Below are 19,442 nucleotides of genomic sequence, written 5' to 3' on the forward strand. Positions count from 1 at the left end.
TTTTGTTTTCTTTAAGGGTATGTAGTGCTAGCAAAAGAATCAAGAGCCCTGCAGAGTGGCAGCCGCTGCCTATCACCAGAACAGGCATGGCACAGAGATGGCCAACTCATGGCCAGGGTGGCTTTGTCCCCCTACCTTTTCGCTTCCTGATCTCCTTGCTGACATTGGCAATAGGTACATTTGGTGCAAGAGACTGGTTAATTTAAGCAAAGCCAGCCACAGCGCGGGCAGCCCCTCTGCAAATGTCACTAGCCGGTAGCCTGTCACGCAGTCAGATTTTCCGGCTTTTCCAGGAGCTTGGAGTGCAAATGCAGGTTTTCATAGAAGAAAGGGCTAGTGTATGAATTCCTTGGCCTCCAGTGATTCCATCCTTCTTAAATCCTCCCTGCCACTCTCCTCTCAGAGTATTTCCATGTCTGCAGCTGCAGGGGCTTCTCTGGGTGCCAGGATGAGGGGTTCTGAATAACGCACCTCTTAGCTGAGCTTTTTAAACTGGAGACTTGGGAATCCATCCAGTTGGCCTTTATTTTTCTCTCTCGCTTTGGTTTACAGTGTTAATTCTCCCCATTCAAATGTAATTTTTGAGCTATATGAGCCAGAGGCAGAATCCCATGTGCTGCCAGAACCTGAATGGTAACTAGATCTCTTTCTTTAACTCGTGTGACATGCTATAATTTAGTTTGAATGTTGAAAGGAAAAGGGCCTCCAGGGGAGTCCAGTGCTCTGCTCGCTCGAGTTCTAATTAAAGTGATCCCCTCTCGAGTTTCACTTTGTTTTCTGGGGCTTTCACTCCATGATGATTAACATGTGTCCCATGGCAAGGAACTCATTACACCCTTCCCCGATCTCCTCTTTCATAAAGCCTTAGGAACCTCCTGTTGCAGATCCTGCTGGCTGAAGCTTCACCCTCAGAAAGATGTAGTGGCCAGAGGCAGGTACAAGCTTGATTAGCACTCTGGGCTGTGCAGTCATCCCCTAGCAGGAAGCTCTGCTTTTTCCAGGGTGGTTCAGTCAGATGTTGCTGTCCAGTGAAGACGATCCAGTCCAGGATTTCTTCCAGCCTTTTCTTCATATTTCAAGAGCCCAGGCCAACTCTGGCTTCCTATTCCAACTCCAACAGGCTTATCTTTTTGGGGGCTGGAATTGTTAGCACAGTGTATCTTGCCTGCTGAGAGTTCTGCCTCTGCTCAGACATGTGCTCCGTGCTGGGGTTGGGGGGTTTTTAATTTTAAATGTCAAACTTGAAGAGCGCCTTTTTCTCCTCTACTCTAAAGAACCAGCCTCCTGTTAATTAGACGCTGGGAGTGTTGCTGCTTTGACGGGACAGGGGAGTGAGTGAGAGTGCTCGTGTCTGTGTGAAATAGATACAAAAATGTCAGTGAACAGCAGGAAAAGTTCTGGGAGACCGTCTTACTACTATCGACTGCTCCGGAGGTCGCGACTTCAGAGACAGCGAAGCAGATCCCGGAGCCGGAACAGGCCACTTAGCAGGGGTAATTGCAACCAAAATTTCATTTAATTGAAAGTGCAAAGACCTGTCATATTGCTTAACAGGCAAGTCTATTACTATAGATGATAAAGACCCAGTGTAAATGCTCCTTAGTGTACCTGTGCGCTGCAAAGTTTATAGTGAACTTTAGAAAGGATCTGTTCATGGTTCAGTGCTGTGCTCAGGTAAGGGGGAGAGCATTGTTTAGTGGTGGTATAGATCTGGCTGTCAGGACACCTGGGTTCTACTCCCTACTTTGATGTTAAAATGCTGTGTGACTTCCATCAGGTAAGTCCCTTTGACTCTTGTCCTCAGTTTCCTTACCTTTAAAATGAGGGCAAGAGTACTTCCCAAACTCACTAGGATGTTTTGAGGCCTACTTGATGTTTGTAAAGCACTTCGATATCCTTAAATGAAAGATGCTATCGAAGGCCAAAGAACTATTGTTATAATTTGCTGCTCTTCATCAGCTGGGCCCCTGGAGGGTCTAAAAAATTGTACTGGGATATAAGGGCTTGTGCTCCCAAGCCGCTGGTGAAGGGCAGTGGGGCTTGTGTGTTCATAAGCCACTTTCGTGATCTTGAAAATCACACTGTAACAGAATGTATTTGTCCTGTGCAGCAGGAGCGGGGACCATGGAGCAATGTTTCTTTTGGACGTACTCATTCATACCGTCCATTCATTCCACTCCAGGCAGCTACTGACCCAGTTACATTTTTTAAAAATAAGCTGCTCTGGCTTCTCTCATGAGGTGAAACAAATGTTTATTGCTGCTCATGCTGAAAGTTAAAGCACTCGGAGAAGTGACCCTGTTCTGTTTTACTGTCTTGGTCATTTTGCAGTTGAAATATCTTTCTGTAAAAGGAGGGAGGAGGGTTGTGTGGCTGCTTTCCCAAAGCCATTTCTTAAAAAGAAGGGTAATTTTGTTGTGTGAGTAAGAGGATATGTCAGAAGTCAGCCTCCTAGGGCCAGATCCTGCTCTCTAAGACACTGGTATGAATCCAGACCAATGCTGGCTTCACTGGCATTAGCCCAGATTTACACCTGCATACCCGAGAGCAGAGTCTGGCCCCAAAAGCTCTAGCTAGGTTGCAATGTTGTCTGTCTTCACTGACAACACACTATGCTCAGTAGGGAATCTCATTTCAGTGTTTTGAATCATCACTTGGGAAATATTAAGGAAGCTAAATCAGTCCCTGTTTCAGCTTTTCCAATAAGCAGACAGTGTTTTTCTCTTTCCACTGTGTTTCTGTTTTGCCTGGCAGGGAAGAGTGTTTGTTTGCAGACTCACAGGCATGTGGCAGTTCCTTGTTCCCCTTTATTTGTGTCTCATTCACAACCAAAATGTTTTCCTGTCACTTGAGCTGCTGTGACAAATGAGACGTGTTCATTGCTGTAACTAATCCCAGTATGGACTTACCACCATCACAAGTGTTGGAGCCAGACTGAACTATTTACTGGGGATTTGTAAACAGATTGGGTTGAAGTGGGATGATGATAGCTTCAAATGGGATGGGGTTAGCTCTTTTCTATAGCACTGCTCATCTTTAGCTCTCAGAGCACATTTCAAAGGTGAGTAAGAATTCTCCTCCTCGCCACACGCAGAAACCATGGCACAGAGAGGTGCAGTGACTAGCCTCCTGTGACACACAGTAGGTCAGCACCGGAGTGGAGATTGGACTGGGAGAGTCACAGGTTCTGAGTTCTAATGTCCTATATGCTGGTCTGGGCTGGGTAACAGAAGTGCTAGAATGCCATGGGACAGACTGCTTTCTTGAGATTTCTGGCATACTTGGTGGACTTTGATGATGAACAGGCAGCGTCATGAAGGGGGGGAGTTCCAGGCTTGCTTTGCAGGACATAAAAATTAGGATGAGGTGCTGAGCGTTCAGATGCTCGCCATTAGCTGATGTGAATAGATGCAGCTGCACCATAAGATTTTCAATAGATGGTTCATCAGTTCCCTTTGATTTCTCATTTATAAGGTTCAGGGCTGTAGTAAAATTGTGCTGGCTCTCAGTGGTCTGGGCCACCCGAATTCCCACAGGTCTCTGAAGGAAGACAATGGGTGGGTCACCATGTGGTTTTCTATAGCAGCTGTCGTACAAACTGTGCTTGAACTTTACAGAATTCAATAAAGGCAGCTGGGGAGAGCAAGTTTCCCCTTCCCTCGTACTGAGTTGCAGTGATACTGAGTATCTCGTGCTGCAGCAAGTCACCCTGGTGGAGGGTATCCTCGGGGTGGTAGGTTGTCGTAGGTTCATTAGCACTGTCATCACGTTAGGGGAAGGAGCTAGCCCCAGCAGTCTGCAGTCAGCTGTGGCATGTGTGCTGTGCAGCAGGCTTGTGCTTTACCATTTGCATCACCCACAGACTTTTGTTCTCTCTAGATGCCTTGGAGGCATCGTGGCTGTAGCAAGTGGCTGGGTCAGCAGTGGCACATGCACTGGGGGTTACAGGGTGTATCCGGGGAGTCCTTCGGTGGAGCGTGGGTTGGTTTTGCATTTGGGCAGGAAGCAGTGGGGATCAGCCAGCTGTTACATGTTCCCCAGGAACGGGGAGTTCTCTGCTGGTACCAAATTCCCGCCTTTCCAGCTTGAGTCACTCACCATTGTCCACTTTGCTCCACTCCTGGTGCTGGTGCTGGGTGGGCATAGGTGCTGCCACCTGCTGCCAGTTAGCTTCTTAGTTCTAAAAAGCTGTAATGAGCGTGTGGGAGCAGGACAGCCTTCAACCCACGCACTTCAGAGCAACCGGTCTCTTGAAATGAAGAGAAGTTTGTATTTGTCTCTCACTTCCTCCACCAGCTCCCCCTCTAATGCCAGCCCTTTATGCCTCTCCCTTTGCCTTCCTTCCTGACGAGCTGCACTGCTGGGCCCTGGGGCATGGCTGCTGCCTGCCTGCCTGCCAGCCAGCCATATGTGTGGAGTCCAACCCACCATGGAGCCTAGTGAGGCTGTGGTGTGGGAGCAGTGCAAGCTGTGGTGTGGGCTGGAGCTCTTGCAGCTGAAGGGAGGTGTCCGGCACTGGCTAGTGAGGCTGAGATATTAGAAGGTTGCAGAGAACTGAGCTTCTGTTAGGGGTGGAGAGAGAGACACCAGCACCCCCTCACTCAAATGCTCAGCTGTGCTGTATCTCAAAAAGACTACAGGGACGGAGTTTGCATTTTCTAAGCAAGCGCCTGAGGAATATGGCGGGGGGGATGACTTCTTAGAGACTAGGAAGGCAGGTCCTGGTGCAGCAGGGGCTCTTGTACTGGCAAAGCAGGGTTGACAGCTGTTTGCAAAGGCAGCCAGCTTTCAGTCATCTCAGCCAGATGATAACATGTGAGAGCAGGTGATCTCTTGCAGCTTCCAGCAGGGACGGGACTGGTAGCAACTTCAGCAAAGGGTGCTGCTGCTGGCCCTGTGTAAGCAGGGCTGGCACCTCTAGATTCTGGGAAAGGCAACCCCATGCCAAGGCTGGGATGGTCAAGGGAGGAATGGGCTGTTTAGACTGGTCCAGGTGGGGCATGGGGATGGCGTTGAGTGATGGACAACTCAAACATCAGGAAATGTTTCACCATGAGTGAGAGCTCTGCTAGACAGCGGAATAATCTCCCAAAGCAAGTGGTGGGAGGCCCATAGGCTGGATGGCACACTAGGCACTGTGCTATAGGGAACAACCCTGCACTAGTCTGGGTGGGGAATGCACTAGATGTAACCAGTAGGCTGTGCCACCTGCATGCTGTCCACCAGTGCCACCAATATCATCACTGTTCCTCTGCCTCACTGAGGAGGGGCTGGAAGCGACTCCCTCTAGAGGTCACTTGAGGAACTGCCCCTTCATCATGCCCCTTTCTTCTCCCCGACTCTGAGCAGCCCCCACACTGATGTTGGCACCTGCCGCCTCAGAGGAAATGTCTACTGCAAACAGCAGCATAGAAACGCTGAGTGTAAGGGTATCTCTACACAGTACCTGGGAGTGTGGACAGACACGTGCTAGCTCTGCTTGAGCCAGCAGGCTGAAGACTGCAGTGTAACATGGGCAGCATCTCTGGCTAGCCTCCAGAGTACAAGCCAGCCTTGATGCCTGGGTACTCACTCACGCTGGCTGGAGCAGAGCTAGCGTGTCTGTCCATCTCACCGCAGCTGCGGTGCAGTCGTAACCTAAGCATGACAGGGTTCGAACGCGCTTCTCCAGAGAATCCAGCGTGGAGCATCTCTTAACGGGGTCAGGCATGCTCTGAAGACGGCTGCGTCTCATTACGAATCTGACCTCTGCTTGCATGTGAGAGCGTCTGTGGAGGGCTTTGGGACCAGGTATTTTATCACCATGAGTAGTTCCTGTATTTGGGATTCCCATTAACTCTCAGTCATGGCCGTTCTGAGCCGTGTCATAGAGCCCAGCTTCTCTAAGCCAATAAAGAGAGCTCTCCAGGAATTCCCAGGCTCCCATCTGCTAGAGCGCTGCTCTCCAGAGTTCGCGTCGCTCAGTCTGGTGTCTCTGGCTGGGGACTCGTCACAAGTATGGAAGTGGGTGGTGAGAAGGATTCCCGCTGAGCACAGCCCTTCACCACAACAAGCAGCATCCTTGCCACACTGGGCCAAATTCATCCCCAGCTTCACCCCATGGACCTGACTGAATTTGGGCTTGTGTGCATCTCAGTGTGGCCTGTCTCTTCCATGTAGACTACTGCTTCCCACCCAAAAGGTCTGAACTTGTGCTGCATCCCTGCCTCATCCCCCTGCCACTTCAAAAATAAGCGGTCCAAACTGTCTCCCTTGTGTCCTTCCGGGCCTCTTTGGGTGGCAAGACTGAATGGGATACGAATTCATAGTGTTGGGATCCTTGGCCTTGCTTTGGTCTTCAGTCGTGCACAGACGCCACTCCTCGCCCTGCGGCTTCCCCCTATAAGAACGTTGTTCCTGAAATGTGTGCGTTACATGTTGTCCATCTTGGCTCATTGTCCTATAGATTGAGGGAGCCACTTTCTACATCAGACCGAGGGCCGGAAGGGTTGTTGGGTAGGGTGAGAACGTTGCCGCCTCCTGCCTCCTTGTCTAACTGGTGCCCACTCTCTAACCTCGTAACCTACAGGATGCCCTTCTGTTCCAGAGAAGGATGTTGTTTGCTGTGGCGCTTGTCTGTGCCACAGCGGCTAAGAGTTCCAGAACTGCATCTCGGCAGTGGTGAGGCTGCATTTCATGCACCAGTGTGCTGCTAACTCCATTCTCTATGTTTGAGGGTTTCCCCTAGCTCCCCCCTGTGGATATGACACACTCATCACAGTTCGGTACCATTAGCAAGCTGTGCTTTGGAGAGGCCCAGAGCTGCAATAGCAGAGCTAGTGGGGAGCTCAGGCTGCCCTGGAAGAGCAGTAGGTTAGCATGAGGGAAGCCAGCACACTTGTGGCCTGCACTGCACTCAAGCCAGTGCTATTCAAGTGCTGTTTAAACGAAAAGGCAAGTTTTTTTCCCCCCCCTGTGATTTAATCTGTGTTTGAAGGATGATGTGTCAAATCTCCAGGCTCTGTATGCCACAGGGATCCTGGACAAGCTGCATATATATTAGTTTAAAAACCTCCAAAATTCTCTTTTCTTCCTTGGGCCATCTGTTCTGCGTGGAGTTGTGGGTAAATATGTGAGGAATCCTTGCTGGAATTATTATAGCTACCAGGTGATCCATGTAACTGTAGTGGAAGGTTCTTGAGGGTCTGGGGTAAGAGAAGGAAAACTCCCTATAAAAGCAGCACCTGGCTGTAGCACCTGGCACTTTGGTCCCTAGCATCTCTGCCTTTACTTAGAGTCCAGAATAGAGGAACAGGTGTTGGCCAGCAAGTCTTGCAAAAGGATGCAAATTCACTGTCTTCCCATAGTAACTTCATTGTGGAAGCGCTGCTCGTGGTTCCAGAGTTGAGGCTGAGTTGAGTTTTACATTTAATGCATAGATTCAACCACTTTGTTATGCATGATGAATACAACGTGTCCGCCCCAAAATTACAGCAGTTATTAATTGAGTACAGAATTCATTTATATATTTATTTTGGAGAATTGACAAGCAGTTAATTATTTTATGGGTTAATTTAAGGGACCAGGTTTTTTTGTTTTAATTTTTTCATCTGGATCAGAGTATTTTTTTTATCCCAAATGATCTTTAATAACAGAATAAAACAGGTATTTCACATTGCTATTATTGTTAAAACTCACTGAAATCTTGTGTACAGGCTATATTGAAAGACATTTTTAGGGGTCAGAATAATTTTTCATAACTGAAAGTTTCTTCAGCAGGGACTGATAAATAATGTTCCAGAATCTAAACCAAAGAGTTCCAAGTAGATGTGCCCTCTTTCATAATGACTTCCATCTCCCATTGTTCTCAGTGGGACCGAGGCCGCAGGCTGCTTACATTCTCACTGGAAATAGTAGGAAGTCGTGGCCATTTTGAAAGAGGTCACCTTAACTGAGCGCAGTTACATCGAGAACAATGGGAGGTGACAGCCACTTTGACAACAGGTGATTCTTGGTAGCTCTAAATTCTAGAGGACTCCCTCTCTCATTCCTGCTTCCTGATAGCAGAGGTCACAAATGGGAAGAAAGAACCTGCTCAAACTAGAAGATGGCATTAAAGAAATGTTTTCAGATGTACCAAAATATTCAGAGATTTAAAACGGAAACAAAAATGCAGGTGCTGCTGCCTCTGTAGATGGATGGGGGAGAACAGTGGGACTGTGTATACCTCACATGAGTGCAGTGTAAAGCCTTCTCTGTGGTAAGATATACCAGCAAATTTCCCTTTGCTTAATTTCATTCTGTTACTCCTAGTTGATCCTTTCTGAAAACATCCCCTGACTTTATTATCCAAGGGCATCGTCTCCTCAGACCTTCTTAGGCCGTTCTGTAACCCCTGCTAGTTATTCCCTCTGCTTCATTTCTTACGTTACTTTCCCCGGTGAACTTAATATGAACTGGATTCTGGATCTCCATCATTTTTACCTTCTGCTGCCCTTCTCTTCTCTTTGCAAACTGCCCCCTTGTCACTGTGGCTTCCTGCAGCAGAACTTTAAACCTTGCCTTCTAAAATGAGAACCTAACTCTGTGACCCAGTTGCCACCATGTGATAAAAGGCTTAAAAGTGAGCTGACATTGGTGGGAGCTCCCAGACATCAAGTTCTTATTTCATCAGTCCTCTCCCATCCCATCCCTGAATGCCTTGACAATTGTAAGCTGGCTGTGGGCACTGAAGACTTGGCGGTGTTCTCTCCTCTCTCTGGATTGCAGTAGGTCCTTCACGTGAGTCCACTGTCACTGTGTTGTTTGTTTTGTTTCCTGCTGCTATTCTCTGCAGGTGACCAGTTGCACCAAAGCCCCGGGAGTTTCAGAATGTTGTTAGTATAACCTTTCTTTTGAAAGGTTGGTGTTCCTGATGCTTCTGCTTGTATCAGCTCCTTGGTCTAGATGTCTTGTCTGCTATATATTTATCACAAATGCTTTTCAGACTGCTTCACAAAAAGACTTTTCATTAAATAAGCTTTTTTTCACCTTTTTCCTTTGAAGACTGCTGTAAAGAGACGACTGTCTGATCTTCAACAAAGACCTGTACTTGGCCACACGAAACAGTGAGATCTTGGAAGCTAAGGCCAGCTTTTTTGCTTTCTGTCTTAGCACAGGCTGTTCAACTAAGTATCACTGTAATCTCATGAAAAGGGCCAGAATTCAAAGCCTCGAAGTGCCCTTCCCCTGAAGGACCCACAGTTTGGAGTCTGGTAAGAAGAATCTGTAAATAGCTTCAAACAGAACCCTAAAGGAAAATCCTAAGGAACCCAAGGGGTTAGCTGCTGTATGATCACTAGCATATCATAGAGGTTAAAGTTATCTCTGCCGTCTCCACCAGCCAGTACAGGACTGCTCCTTACAATTGAATTTTCTAGTGCTTTGGTTTAATATTACATGCAGGGTTGCCAGGATAATCTTGAAGAGTTGAAGTCTCAAGGAATTAAAGATTATGTCATGATGAAATCTCCAAGAATTTATGCAACCAAAGTTGGCAACCCTAATTATATGTCCCAAAGGGTGGAACTTCCACAATATTTTGTAGGAAACTTTGCTGCAGCCTAACGCCTAAGGGATCTCACTGTTAAAAAGTTTTGATATTTGACCCAAATTTTCCCTGTTAATTTCTTCTGATTACTCCTAGCTAAACCCATTTGCAATGCCCTGTTAACAATCAATCTAAGATTCTAAGACTACTTGAAGCACTTCATGGGTATGATTTGATTAGATCACCCTAACTGTAGGAATTTGTGATCAACTTGAAAAGCATCTGTTTTGTGCCATGACTCTCACGTGATCTAATTTGTAGAATTACAGCGAGGGAAGTAATGTTTAGTGATTAGCACAAGGGCCTTGATGTCAGAATGCCTGGTAAGTGTCTGAACCTAGCCTTTCTCTGTGTAAAGTCAGGTCAGTAGTGGCCTACCTCAGAGGGACATTCCATATATTAACTGATTATGACAAAGAGCTTTGAGATCCAGGGATGAAAAGAGTTAGGTGTGTTCAGCGTATGACCCTTCTGACATATTGCCCCCATACTCACATCTCCCTCTTGACTCTGGTTGCTGAGCCACAGCCTATTCCTCCATTCAAATCCCTCCTGAAAGCTCATGCCTGCTGTGGGGCCCAGGATCAGTAAATCATGTGTAGTCCTTATCGTGATAGGCTATAAAATAGCTATCACAACCCTTAATGGTACACTGGCCTATAGTGAGCTGCCATGTGATTGTTACTTTAGTCCTTCCCTCTGGTGTGTGTCACCCTTACTCTTTGGGTTGCAGCCTGTATTTTAGAGCATAAGCTCCTTAAGGCAGGGACCAAGTCTCTCTGCTAAGCACAGAGCATACGTCTAAGTGCTTTGGATTGCTAAAGAATACTTTGTTATCCAAAGAAGTTAATTCTACAGCAATGTGTAGGAGCTGGAAAGACCCAGTGTGTGGCCCTTGCAAACTGAAAGGTGCCCCCAGGTTTAGCTGGTTTGTTGAGGCAGGTGAGACCTGGAAACGTTTACCACCCTCAGTTTCTGTTTCACCATTGTTCTCTGAGTCCTATCCTACTACATTGGAGAAGACAAGAAGTGATCTCTCCGTTCCGGCACGTCTTCCTCTACCCATGACTAACTCTTACAAAGTGGCACAGCCTGTGCCGTGGGAAGCCAGGTCTAGAGTCAGAGCGGGTATGATGAGGTACTGCTGCTCAACACTCTGCCTGGATTATTTTTACACTTCAAAGCAGCACTAAGCAGATTGTCTCCTTCCTGCAGGACTTCTGGTGGTTCCCGGCAGGAGGTAGCTCAGCAAAACCCCACACCCCAGAATGCTGAGAGCTGGACAGACTTGCAAAAAATTACAAATAGTAGTAAAATGAGGATGGCTGCAACCTGCTCCATCTGGACTGTAAAGATACAGCCTTCAGCAGCTGCAGGGCCCCACAAAAAATGCCTTATCTTGGTCTGAGCAGAAAACCAAGCCAGGAGGGCATATGGTATAATGGGAGCTGAGGCCTCCTTGGGCCACATCTCCATATTAAAGTGAGGGGGGCTCCTAGCAGTGACCCACAACTCTATGGGGGGCTGCATTCATCAGCCATCTGTTGATGATTTTGAAACTACATATTACCATCAGGGGATGCAGGGAGAGCTGCAGGGCCTGAAATTACTTTTAACTTCTCTTTTGTTGTAATTGAGTAGAATTAAAGTTGTTGGTGGCCCTTTAAATGATTTGCTCCGTGGGCGAGGTAGTGGCATAGCTGGGAGTACAGGCCAGTAATCGTAACACCCACTGACTATTATCCCTCTCACTGTCTTTCAATAAGAGGGCAATCCTCCACCCATGAACCTTTGTTCAACCTTTTAAAAAACCATTGACTAAGCATGTCTTGTGCTTGGGGCAGGGAATCTAGATTTATGGTTTTAAATGTTTTTTCCCAGAGTAGTGTCCTTAAATATCAGGAAAAGGAGAACTTCCTCCTCAGCACATTTTAATAATTTGTGTGAGTAATCTTTGCTTTGTTTTTCATGTCTGCCCTGTGGCATTTTCCAGCCAAACCCTTTCTCTGGTGGTGTTTCCTTTGGACTTAACAGTGTGGTTGACAGCTGCCCATACAAAAGATCTGAAAAAGTTTTCAAGCTCTGCTGTTTGCAGGAAATGTTCGCTGGCAGCCCAGGTATTTTTAGATGTGTTCTTGCTGATGCTCTGCAATATTTGTTCAGTACTTAACTGTCCAATACAAAATCAGCACGAGTGAATAGCTTAGGAAGCAGCATATGACAGTGGCGTTTTTTTCTCATGGATTGTTTTTAACATGAAAACAATGAGCATAGAAATCTCAATAGATGTCTCATGAACAAAAATTCAGAGTGAATCTAGTGTCCTTGAAAGCAAAGGCTAGCTAGAACTGTGCAGAGGTGGGTATTGCTCGAGCTTCCCTTATGTAACTCTGCTGCTGTTCCTCAGCCTGACCTGCAGCCTCCTTCCCTCTCCAGTTCTAGGGTCTTGCACGCAGCTTTGAGGCACCTGCTGCTGACTTGTAGTAACCCCTTCAGAGCGACGTCAGTGATGCAGAAACATTAAAAATCAGCCCATGTGTTCTCCCCAGTGGCTGTAGATTCCTGCTGACTTGGACGTGTGAGGCCAGCCTTTTGGCCTGGTGGCTAGCGAACTCAAAAGCTGGAATTATTGTGGATACCAAGAATGAGTCTCGAGAGAGTTGTGGCTTCTCTGATATATGCATGAGATAACCTCTGTTACTAAGGAGACAACTGTAGCATCTCCCTCTCACCCCTAGGGTGACCAGACAGCAAGTGTGAAAAATCAGGACAGGGGGTGGAGGGTAATAGGAGCCTATATAAGAAAAAGACCCAAAAATCAGGACTGTCCCTATAAAATTGGGACCTCTGGTCACCCTACCCACCACGCCGAGCAGCGGTGTCTGCATCCCCTGGGATGGAACTCCTGACTGTCCAGGTAAAGAATGGTAACCAGAGAGCCACAGGTCCACCTACAGTATCCAGTACCTGAGGCTACTGTAAAACATAAAGCCGTGCCCAATATGAAACTCTGCGATGTCGTCGGGCTGCGAGGTGTGGGGGTTTTTGGGGCCAGTCGTTTTACTTGCCTTTGACAGGCTGAGGGAACTTCTCGGCTCTCTTTATTTCGCTTCCCCCCCACCTTCCCTTAACTGACAAGATCTCACTGTTGTTGGGCTTCATTGATTCCTTCCTGGCTGCCCTTTGGTCCTGATGTGTTGACACTGATGTTAAATTTAAAAGAGAGAGCTGTGAAACTAGAGATTTGAGATTTCCAGGGCACGGGGCTTTGATGGAAAGATAAGAGGGGATGGGAGGAAAGGAAGAAAAAGACAGGAACACTACAGGGAATACTCAGCTTGCAGGAGAGGTTTGTGCCGGGCCGCAGAGCCAGCTTGACTTGGCATCCGCTGCTGTCTGTGATTGCATGTAAGGGCTGAGCAGGTGATTGCAGGTCAGACTCTGGGTGCTGGAAGGAAGGAGAATTGGCAGAAGAATCTGGAAACTTGAGGAAGTGGAAAAAACATTGCTTTTCTGGCAGTCTGAGTGTGGGTTATGTGTCCATAAGACGGTCTGTGGTCCAGCCAAGAAATATTAAACCCTGACCAAAGTACCTGCATGTGTAACCAAAATACACCACTACCTCAATATAACGCCACCCAATATAACACGAATTTGGATATAACGCGGTAAAGCAGTGCTCCCGGGGGGGCTGCGCACTTCGGTGGATCAAAAAAAGTTCAATATAACGTAAGATTTTTTGGCTCCTAAGGACAGCGTTATATCGAGATAGCGGTGTACATTTAAAGTAACAGTCCTTTGCTCTTCTGTAACACCTTTCCTCTGAGGATCACAAAACACTTTATAGGCACTAATTAATTAGGTCTGACAACAGGTAGGTAGGTAGGACTTGGCATTTTACAGGTGGGTGAGCCCAGCCAAAGAGATTAAATGAATGGCAAAAAGTCCCACAGGTGGTCAGTGGCAGAGGAAGTTGATAGAATCCAGCAGTCCCCTGTTCTCACCTGAAGGCCACACTCCCTGCCCAGGTCTGGGAGTAGAACCCAGGAGTCCTGACTCAGAGTTCTGTCATCTTACACACTGGTAGTGGAGCAATGCCATTTTTTGTGGGCCTTGCAAAGGTAACAGTTGTAGAAATATGACCATAGCAATTAGTCAATAATTACCTATTGTGTGGCCCAAACTCTCTTCCCTTGCAGTACTCAGCCATGACATGGAGGAAAAGTCCCTGTGAGACTTGAGGAGCTAGAAGGAAAGTGGGGGAAGTCCTTGTATTTCGATATATGGTACCCTGGAAAAATCCTCTGCAGATTCCTGATCAGGATTTGGGCAGTATTGCTATCACGAAAATGTTCAAAACTCATATGTCAGGTGGCAAAAAAATCATGAGCTTGGCTGAAAATGTTTTAGATATTAAAAAAAAATACATTTGGGGTCCTTTTGATGTGTCCTCTGTTTTTTGATCCCTTAGGGCTCATATTTTCTCTATAACCATGTGGGCTGGAAACGTCTTATTTTGAATAAGATTCTCACCCAATCACATGACTCCAGGAGTTGAGGCTTTAAGAAAAACACCAAATATTGTGGGACTCATGGTAAAATTGCAAGAGTTGGCAACACTACTTAGGAGCATTTCAAGAAATGACTGCTCTGGGCTGTGCCCAGTGCATGCTGGGACAGACATTTGGGAGGTTAGCCAAATGGTGTTAGACACCCGTGCCGTGCCAAAATGTTCAGGAAAGCTGATAGTTACATACCTCAATACCAGGTCTCTGATCTGAGTCAAGAAGTGCCCAATAATTGGGGGGAGACACTGAGCTACACACTTTCTAAGATTGCTTCTGATCTTCTATGTTTGAGGATGGGGTGGGGGTTTTTTTTTTCCTCCCATCTCTTGTAACTTCAGTCAGTTCTACATAATAGTATTGCTAAGACAGTCTGGTAATGTCAGGCAGGGAATGACTGGCAGAAGCAGAGTCGCTCCCAGGGAACGCAGATCCTGTTATCTAAAAGCCCTTGTTAATAAAGAGGGAGGGATAGAGCCATGCAGAGAGTCTGGGTTTTCTAAGCAGAATTGTTTCCAGAAGAATGTTACACAGAGTGCACTATGAAGCATCAGCAGCTCTTTAACGATCTTTAATGAATTAGAGTAAGTTCATCTTCGTACAGCTCTGGCAGGCAACACAGCTTACACACAGAGCTGTCTTTTACATTTGTGTTGCTCTTGGAAGCCGTTCTCTGTGTTCCCAACACCTTAGGTTATTGCACTGAAGGCATTCTGTAGTCCTTTAATTTACTCTTGACTCAACAGAGACCCTGAAACAAGGCTGATCAGTTTCCTTTTGGTTCGTAGTTCTTTTTGCTTTCTGGATCTCAGATGCTGTCTTGGGGTTGTTGCTTGGCTTTCCAACCTGCAGAGGAAAGTTTAAAGGTAGATTTTCATTTAAATCTTACATTTAAAAAAAATGACGATGTGACTGCTCATTTCGTTGCGTTTTGCAATCTAAATACTGGTTCTAAATTAAGCTGTCTCATGAGCCTTTGAAGATCATCATACTCTGAATGAGGCCAGCTTTTTAAAATGGTGCGTTCACCCCAAGTGTAGCACAAACGAGGGCCTGGAAGCCTCATCTCCATACATTCATAGGGAACAAAGCCCATGATAGGCCATCCATAGGAAAGTAAGAGCTTTCTTGCCATGTACACAGCGTGGAAGTTACATCCCAGAATGACACTGGCCAGGTATGTTTTTTAATAGCCCCCTTAGTTTTATATCCAAGTTTATCTAGAACGACCTACTGGAAGCTTGAACCTTGGGGGGAGGGATAGCTCAGTGGTTTGAGCATTGGCCTGCTAAACCCAGGGTTGTGAGTTCAATCCTTGAGGAGGCCACTTAGGGATCTGGGGCAAAAATTGGTCCTGCTAGTGAAGGCAGGGGGCTGGACTTGATGACCTTTCGAGGTCCCTTCCAGTTCTAGGAGATTGGTATATCTCCTATTATTATTAACCTGGAATCCAGTTCTGACCGTTGTTTTTCCCATTGCACACCTGTGCACATTCTTCTATTTTAGGCTTGCTCAGGAGTGCTGGCCTGCATATGCTGCTTTGTTATGGGAGGCCTGCTTGTGAGTACTGGGCTTCTGGTGTTGGGTAATTATTTTTGAATGACTGTGGAAGCATTTATTTTGGAAAAACGAGTCCTACACAGAACTGTATAGACTTTGTGAGCAGCGATCAGAGTAGAAGATGACAGGTCGAAGTTTAGACTAATTAACACTGAGGGTTCTTTTCAAGGTCATTTTATTTTTTTCGAGTACTTTGTTTCTTTTTCTAGAAGCCAGTCTGCTCTAAGTGCTGGTTTCCTATGTACATCATGTTCTTACACATTGGTTTATGACAGTATTTCTACATGAGTGCGTTTTTCTTAGCATCAGAGGTCAATCCTGAGCTTGTTCTGAAGTATCCAAATGTGGCAGCAGTGGGTGGATTGCTGTAAAATTCGGTGTCTGGACTGAAATTACAAGATACTCCCTAAACTTCCAAGTTGCTATAGTAACAAGCAACAGTCATTCTTCATGATTAAGCAGCGTCCGTCCATGATAACTGAACTAACAGTTTTTAAATGAGACTTTTTTTTCCCCTTTTGCATCTTTATCAAAGGTTAACATTTATTTACTTTGTGCCATTCGATCAGAGAGAACTGTGGTCTGGCAATTGTGTATAAAATGAGAATGTCCAGTGTTTCCATTTAAATAATATTTGTGCTTCTGGAGCCATCAGGCTGAATTTAGGGTGAATGCCAGGACAATATTTCTACCAGTGAGATGTATTAGATTGTGGATTCATCTCCTCCAGGATATTCTTCACTTCTTGTCCTAAACTGTTTGGGACTGTTACTGTGCTTTGTTAAACAGCTGCCATGCTTCAACTCAGAAGTAACTGCATTTCAGTAGTGAATGATGCATTCTTCATCCTAAAAAAAATCATAGAATAGAATATCAGGGTTGGAAGGGACCTCAGGAGGTCATCTAGTCCAACCCCCTGCTCAAAGCAGGACCAATTCCCAGACAGATTTTTGCCCCAGATCTCTAAATGGCCCCCTCAGGGATTGAACTCACAACCCTGGGTTTAGCAGGCCAATGCTCAAACCACTGAGCTCTCCCTCCCTGCAAGTTGCATTTAGGGATTGGAAGGTTAGAGGGTAGAAGCAACCCACTTCAGTCATCTAAATTAGAATGGGCAAACAGAGAAATATACTGTAGATAATGGTCCTAATAGGAGACACCTATCTTGAGTATCTCTGATTCTAATCAAATGGGTATTTGCATTTGAAGGGAAACAGTAGGTGTCACTAAACTCCAGTGACTGCATTCAATAGTATTGCCTATTAGAAGTACACAAAGATACCATGATTACTACAGGCAAATGCTGGCAGGGATGGTTTTAATGGTGCCCATTGTATGCCCTTTTTTGGCATAGCACTAATTATTTCTCCTGGGAAATGTTTTGTTTAGAGACATTTGTGCTCACCTCGTATTTTCTTTCTCCTCTTTCATTGCCACTAGGGATCTTCACTTGAGAACAGGATCTTTGCTGCTTGAAATGTGGGTCTATTCTGAAAAGTGATGGTCTAAAAATGGCATCCTCATATGTGTTTTCAGAGTGTTTGTTGCCTCATGGAGATAAAAGTACAGTAAGTTTCTACTATCTCTTACTCCTGTTAGTACTGCAAAGCTGGAGGAAAGAAGGCAGGGTTCTGATCTACCTGGCATCTCATCAGTAGTAATTAACTAAGCCTCATTCCACAGGGCCAAGTTCTGTTCTCATTTCCATCCATGCAGCAACACAGACTTCAAGTTCTGCCCTCAGCTCTAATGAAGACCAAATGGGATTGTGTGGTTGGGACTCAGGTCCCAACATTCTCTGCCAGAATTGGTGGTGAATGAGAGAGAAAGTTAAGAGCCTTTGACACTCAGATCCCAGGTTGAGTTTGTGGACTTTCAAGTAGAACAGTCAGTCATATGTTTTATTACAAACTGGGCACATTTAGTCCAGAGTCCTGGGAAGGAGATAAACAGGGTGCCCGGGGATGCCGTTTTAATTTGTTTTCAGATTAGCAGTGCCCTTTGAGTTCTGCTACTGATGATACTCTGCCTTGCATTAGCACAACTGAACTGTTTGTCCTGCTTTCTGCTGTGGTGTCGTATGTCGTGACTCCATGGAGGGCTCCTTTCCATGTTGGCGTTCTTCCACCTCCTGCTTTTTTTAAAATAGTGCCTTCAAATAAATAAATAGAAGTTACACTTCCTAATACCATTAAAGCCCTGATTGTTGAGATAGAAAGTAGGACAAATGTTTTCTTATGTTGAGATGATGCTCTCCATTTTAAGCACCAGAGGATGTAAGGCAGATTGTGAGTGACTAGGAGCCTAATCAGGCAAGGCAATCCCGTTGTGACTTGGAAAGTGGAAATGATACTGTCTTAGTGACCAGGAGTGGGGGATGTTGTCCTCTAGTGGTTGGCTCACAGTGAAGATAAGAGACCTGCTATTACTCCTAGCTCAAGGGATAGAGCTGTGTGTTTTGGGGAGCTGAAGGTCCAAAGTGCTAGTCCTAGCTTCCTGTATATGTAATGCTTGTTTGCAACAGATGGATTTTTCCAAAAACAGGAGGCAACTGACAATGGATGATCTGTTGTGGCAGTACCTGAAGCCACCCTCTGTATATCTCCCTATAAACCCTCCACCAAACCCCAAATTGTCATTTATCTGTATAATCAGAGTTCCATTGCTGTAGGAGTAATGATCCATGTGACAAATAGGATTCTGATTTCAGAAAGGGAAAGAAACTCTAAGAAAACTGTGATTTTGTTGGTGTGAACTTTCTTAGCACAAAAAAAGGTGCATGTGTGAGAAGAGCAAATATACAGAAAAGGGGAATAAATGGCAGCCAGTATAAATTTGCTATGAAATATAGAAAATTGATAATGGAAACTAGATACATCAGGGAAAAATTCATGGCAGGAAGGGCTAAGGACATAAAAATTTTGAAAGAATATTTAAGGGAAAAAGTCTTAGCAATGGTATGGATCCATTACTAGATGGAGAAAATGCCTTACAGTGAGAGACTTAAGTAGTTCAATTTGTTTAGTTTATCTATAAGAAGATGGAGAGGTGACTTGATTACAATATACTGGGTAAAAAAGGACTCTTCAACTTAGCAGAAAAAGGCATAAGAAGAATGAATGGCAGGAAGCTGAAGCAAGACAAATTGCATATAAAAATAAGGTGCACATTTTTTAACAGTGAGAGTGAATAACTATTGGAACAAACTTAACAAAGAAGTGGTGGGTTTCCCATCTCTTGAGGTCTTCAGATCAAAACTTGAAGCCAATCTTGCAGTTGTTTTAGCAAATAGAAATTATTAGGACTGTTGATTAATTGCAATTAAATTGCACGATTAACTAAAAAAATGAATTGTGATTTAATCGCAGTTTTAATCACAGTGTTTAACAAATGTCAGTTGGTATTGTTTAATATTTTGGATGTTTTTTCTACATTTTTAAATATATTGATTTCAATTACAACACAGAATACAAAGTGTACAGTGCTCACTTTATTATTTATTACAAATATTTGCACTGTAAAAATGGCCAATGGGAGTGCAGAGCCGGTGCTCAGGTGCAGCGTGGTGTCGGAACAGGGAGGCACAAGCTTGCCCTCACTGGGCAGCACCGCCGACGGGACTTTTAACGTCCTAGTTGGTGGTGCTGACCAGAGCGACGACCCAGTGCCTGACATGTTGTGACCCAGTAACCCAAAGTTTGAAAAACACTACTCTAAAGTTTTACGTTGTTTTTGTTTTTGATGAAGTT

General features: G+C 45.4%; 1 protein-coding gene across 16 annotated transcripts in view; it reads left to right on the plus strand.

The window, feature by feature from the left end:
* LOC123352367 (DAB2 interacting protein) overlaps nucleotides 1-19,442 on the plus strand; it is a 401,633-nt gene that overhangs the window by 141,443 nt on the left and 240,748 nt on the right. For 5 of the 16 annotated variants that reach the window (XM_044992346.1, XM_044992348.1, XM_044992349.1 and 2 more), the window contains exon 1: nucleotides 1,245-1,493. The exons of 8 other annotated variants lie outside the window; for them this stretch is intronic. In XM_044992346.1, the coding sequence (XP_044848281.1) occupies nucleotides 1,373-1,493 (121 nt within the window). In that variant the 5' untranslated portion in view covers nucleotides 1,245-1,372. Of the gene's footprint in view, nucleotides 1-1,244; nucleotides 1,494-5,937; nucleotides 6,182-9,024; nucleotides 9,234-19,442 lie in introns of those variants that run through there. 3 more of the 16 variants (XM_044992359.1, XM_044992360.1, XM_044992366.1) reach the window with 3 other exon arrangements.

This window comes from Mauremys mutica, chromosome 18, assembly GCF_020497125.1.
Source record: "Mauremys mutica isolate MM-2020 ecotype Southern chromosome 18, ASM2049712v1, whole genome shotgun sequence".
Lineage (NCBI taxonomy): Eukaryota > Metazoa > Chordata > Testudines > Geoemydidae > Mauremys > Mauremys mutica.